Source organism: Wasmannia auropunctata, unplaced genomic scaffold (genome assembly GCF_000956235.1).
Source record: "Wasmannia auropunctata unplaced genomic scaffold, wasmannia.A_1.0 LD335998.1, whole genome shotgun sequence".
Taxonomy (NCBI): Eukaryota; Metazoa; Arthropoda; class Insecta; order Hymenoptera; family Formicidae; genus Wasmannia; species Wasmannia auropunctata.
In genome coordinates, this window is record NW_012026892.1 from 619428 (window position 1) to 624762 (window position 5335).

A 5335-nucleotide genomic window follows, 5' to 3' on the forward strand; every position below is an offset into this window, starting at 1 on the left:
GCCGTTTTAAAGAAGCCATTTTTATTTATCACGCCGTCTTGTGCGTGTATGTATTTTGTCTGAAAGCATCCTTCGGCGCGCGCGCGCTCGTCTCGCCGACTCCGCGCATCGAGAGACGAAGACGAAAGGAAATTGTTATCGTTTCGCGACACGGGTACTCTCGTATTAGGGTAGAAGCTTTCCGAAATTTTTCGAAAGATTCCGGCTACTATATCCGATTCAATTTGCCTAATGAAGAAGGCAGAAGGGAGACGATGGGGAACTATAAAGCGCGGCTTCTATGATTCACTTCTTGCGAATTGATTTTTTTCTCGTGTATTCTCATATACTCTCCCTTGTATGCATACATATACGGATAATACGACAGAATGGATGCTATCTCGCTGCGAAAGATAGAGACTGCGGTATATACGTCGAATAAAAACAATACCCCTATATAATTTATGCGGAAAAGCATTTAAATCTGCAGTAACTTTGTAGGAAAAAATTCAAATGATCCTAATCGATTTACAGATGTATTACTATTCCAATACTGTCGAATACAAAATGTAGCATCAGAATTTCTCCCCTATCGATTCTGCAACACAGAGACTGTTCGATCACTATATTATTTTTATTAATTTTTATTTGTAAAACGATGTAAGATAATGAAATCGATTGTTTAATAATAAGACTTATATAGTTTTCTATAATGCGCGTACTTAAGAAATCTCTCTTTCTTCCACATCGCTATTTTATTATAAGCCATGTTATTCTTTCTGTTCGCAGAATTCTATACGTCACAACTTGTCGCTGCACAGCAGGTTCATGCGGGTGCAAAATGAAGGAACCGGCAAGAGTTCCTGGTGGATGATCAATCGCGACGCCAAGCCAGGCAAATCCGCTCGTCGCAGGTAAGTCCAGATTGCCAGCAATTTGCCTCTCTTTCTGTCTTCCCGTCTCTTTTGACCGCAAACCGTGTCGAGAGTGCCGTATGTATCGTGATTGTCGCGCAGAGCTACCACTATGGAGAGCACCGGGAGTCTGGAGAAACGACGCGGCCGTTCGAAGAAGATCGCCGAGGCTCTGAGAAACGGCGGACTGCTGGCCGAGCCCACGTCCAGTCCCAGCAGTAGCGTCGGAGAGGGTCTGGACCTGTTCCCGGATAGTCCCCTGCCGCCCGCCGGCGGATTCCAGCTGTCCTCTGATACCTTCCGGTATGACAGAGCTTTAATATTTCCATTTAAAAGTAAAATACGAAATTTACGAACATGAAGATTTTGATACAATCGAAAAGTTATTTTAAAACTATATGTCCCTTTTTAATGGACTGTCATATCAGTTGATATGAATTGAATAATATCAAAACTGACCGAATCAATCTTTTTTAATTTCGAGAGAATTTCAAAGCAAGTATTACAGGAACAGAGCAGTGGATTTAATTGCTTGGCAATATATATGATCGAACGTATAGTGTAGAGCTAGATATTATATACATTATACATGCACATGCATGCATTTGTATCACAAAAAAATCTTTAATATACACGTGCAAAATTAGAAAGATTTTGATTATGGTTTTGGTTAAGAAGAGGTTGAAGATGAAATTAATTATTATTTTTTTGTTTATTCAAGTCCTCGCGCTTCGAGTAATGCTTCCTCCTGTGGTCGATTGAGTCCTATACCAGCGGTTCTCGGAGAACCAGATTGGACACCGACCTACGCGTCTTCTTACAGCCCGGAACAGCAATTAGGTATATATTTAACGATAATTTCGCTTTCTCCTATCCCTTTTTCCTTCCCTATCCCTCTGTATCTTGATGTATCTAAGATTTGTCTCTATTATATACATATATTATAAAATTGTATTGAACAGCGTGTATAAGTTACAAATTATACTGTTATGTATAAATATGTTTGTGATAACCAAAAATTAATCCTAATTGAAATTAAAGATAAAATAGATTTTTTGCCGTTTATCTATCCACATGTCCGATTAATATGTGGTGCATCGTGTCCGATAGCAGATACGATCCTAGCAGGCAACCTGGCCGAGACGATGAAACTGGAACCCTACCAAATATACCAGACATCACCGCCGGCTAGCCATCAGCAGCAAACGGGCCCGCCGCCGCCTTACTACGAATCGCAGTACCAGAGGAATAACGGCCTACGCACTTCGTCATCCGCATCCTATGGCCTGCCACCTACTCCGCAGTCGGCCAATCAGCAAAGATGTCCGATTCACGGACTGCAGTCGTGCGCCTGTCAGATGGTGAGTCCGAAATTTTTGGCGGATTTTTCGCGCGAGGATACCACAACTCTCCACAAAGGAGGACGTCAGCGTTTTTATGTTGCGCATGTTCGGCCTGGCAATGTTGCAAAATCAATAAGGATCGCGATGTATGTTTTACACAAGCATGTTTTACACACACACAAATGTATAAAGTGTCCATCTAGCTTCTATATGGTTTAGAGAAGAGAAAAGATAACGTTAACCACGATAATGGCCGAAATGATTAATAAATATCATTTCTCGAAATTAATTATTTCTTAAAATTAATTATAAATACGATATAATCGAAAAATTATTATCGAAGAAGCCGAGGAATCTTTTCTTTATGGAAATTGAGCTCGTTATTTTCCACGCCGATATTTTTACAACAATATTTTTGTTGTCTTGTGTGAAAAGATTTGCGATGGTGCGATGGAAGCTTATTTACATTTTATTATTGAAACTGGCTTAAAAAAGCATCATACGCTTATGGAATTGGAACGTATTTTCGATAACGGTACAAATGCAAACACACCCGGGCCAAACTCAGAACAACCTGCTTAATTGATCAATTTTTAGAGATTGAATCACTAAGATTATGCTAAAATTTATCTACTTTTGTTTATATTAATTTATTTATTTATTGTTATGTGATATATGCGTTATATCTCTTTCAATAAAATTCATTTGTCCTAGAATAGATAGAAAAAATAAAATTTTCAATTTTTCGAGATTTATTTCTGGTAAATTACGCCAGAGAGAGAGATATATATAAAGAATAAGGCAAATATAGAAAACTGATATTTGTACAAAGAAGAATATAAATAGTACTATATTTCATAACGCGAGTAATTATAGAAACATATTTATATTTCATTTGTAAATCATTATTAATCAAAGAAATACTTGTATTTATACGTAATAAAATAAATTATATTATAAGAAATTACATACAAATATACAAATTGTTACGATCACATTTTTGTCTTCATATCGCGCTTTTTTTCTACAAATTCGAAAATTAGAACCTGAGTCCCGGCATGTCACCGTCCGGCATGTCACCGTCGTATCAGCAGAGCGAGCCTAGTCCTACGACACTGGGCAGCAATCAACAGCAAACGCTGCAATACATGATTCAGACGCAACAGCGTCAACAGCAGCAGCAGCAACAGCAACAGCAACAGCAGCAGCCGCCACAACATCAGTCGCAGCATCAGCCGGCACAAACTGGGCCAGCCGGTCCTAGCCCACCTAACACGCCGACACCCTGTCCCGCCGCGGCCAGCACCATGATGGGCCAGCTGATGGGTGCGCTCAATCATTCCGCCCTCGATGACCTCAACATCAACATCGAAGCGATGCATGGCGGCTTCGATTGCAACGTCGAAGAAGTAAGTCTGATCATGCTCCGTCTGTTACTACTGCAGATACTGTTTTGTGGTTTAGATACCGTCTAACTGATAAATTTCTGAGAAATTTGCAGAATTTTTAAAATAAGAAAATCATTTTTCGTGCATGCAAATATTCTGAGGCTTTCCCCAAGTTAAAAATAAAACAATTTTTTTATAAAAAAAAATATATAATATGCAAAGAGCTTCTCAATTGATTCCTGATTGTTACGCAAAATCTGTATCTCGATCGTTACTCAAAATATTGTATTAATCCTTATCCGGACATTTTATTTTATTTACCAAATCTGTATGTACAGTAGTTAACATTATTAATTTTTAAGAAATTGTAAGATCCTAAGTAAGTATTGTATCTATTTCACATAGATGTGAAAGCAAAAATTTCGCGGACACTGTTAGACACAATAATTTTAGAGAATAATTCTAGTTTAAATTATGCGAAGAATTCAGCAAATTCATGTTACCAGATAAGGATTGCTACAAGAGAGAACGTTGCTTCGTAAAATATACGTCTGAACGTGCGATTCGACACGTAAATTACAGGTAATTAGGCATGAGCTATCGATGGGTGGCACGCTGGACTTTAACTTCCAGCAAGGAGTGATGGGCACGGTACAGGTCAGCGACGGCAACGTCGTCGGCCAGAACGGCGGCGTCGTTTCCCAGAACACGGGCGTCGTAATCGGCACGACGACCGGCAACGCGCCGGGCGTCTACGTAAGCACGAATGCGGCAACCCCCGCCGCGACCCCCTCGTGGGTTCACTAGCAGTTAACCCCCCTGCCCTCGACACCCCCGTCGTCCTTGCCGATGCCGATGTTGTCCGACGGATCGCTGGATAACTTCTGCGGGACAACCGAAGGGCAGCTCATCGGTGAGTTCCTTGAGTTTGAATTTCTTGATTTTCGAGTTATCGCTGGTAATCACAGTTATTACATGTCGAGACAAGACAGTAGATTAAACGGCGCAGTCGTCGGTCATCCGTATTTCGACCCGAGGCGAGGTTCGTGCTTATCTCTTAGGAAAAAATTATAGAAGAATTATGGATTTACCTATAATTCGGTGATAATAGATTTAAGCAGGAATTTAATTTATAGCGACTCTACATAAGATCATGTAAGATTTTCTAAGAGTTTTGCTCATTTTATATTTGTCATTAGCTTACCACTAAAGCCAATGATAAAAGGGAATTCGCTATCATGGTATATTTAACGATCGTTTCACGTTGAGATCAAACGAGTTATCGATAATTCATTCTACTTTCGTCGACTTTCATAAACAAAAGAAGTCCGAACTCTAATTTCTAGGCAATAGCTTCACTTAAATGCATTACGTAATCGCGAAATAAAGGAAAGACGTAAATCTATGTCATCCATCTGTTAGATGTTAGAGTCCGCGAATCGATATATCATTCTCGCGTGGCTGATTAAGGGGTAACACCACTGTAACGGCCCAAAAAATTGCACTTTTTCGACATTTTTTTTTTAATGGAAGGAAATGAAATAAAGTATTAATACTCCGTGAAGTTAATAAGCATATATTGAAGTACTTGTAAAAAATTTTTCATAAAATAATATTACAAAATGGCGGAATGGCAGCCATATTCCCGATGCTCCTTTAAAATAAAGGGGTCCGCGGCAAGCAGTGTAGCCGTTGGAAATTTGAACAGAGA

At 39.5% G+C, this 5335-nt stretch overlaps 1 protein-coding gene across 1 annotated transcript; it reads left to right on the top strand.

The window, feature by feature from the left end:
* Positions 1-742: 742 nt before the first annotated feature.
* On the top strand, positions 743-4448 carry LOC105453562 (forkhead box protein O-like). The gene is made up of 6 exons (XM_011695624.1): positions 743-893; positions 996-1196; positions 1615-1733; positions 2004-2254; positions 3280-3645; positions 4207-4448. The coding sequence occupies exons 1-6, from the start codon at positions 808-810 to the stop codon at positions 4429-4431; spliced, it is 1248 nt and encodes a 415-aa protein (XP_011693926.1). The 5' UTR covers positions 743-807; the 3' UTR covers positions 4432-4448.
* The last annotated feature ends 887 nt before the right edge of the window (positions 4449-5335 follow it).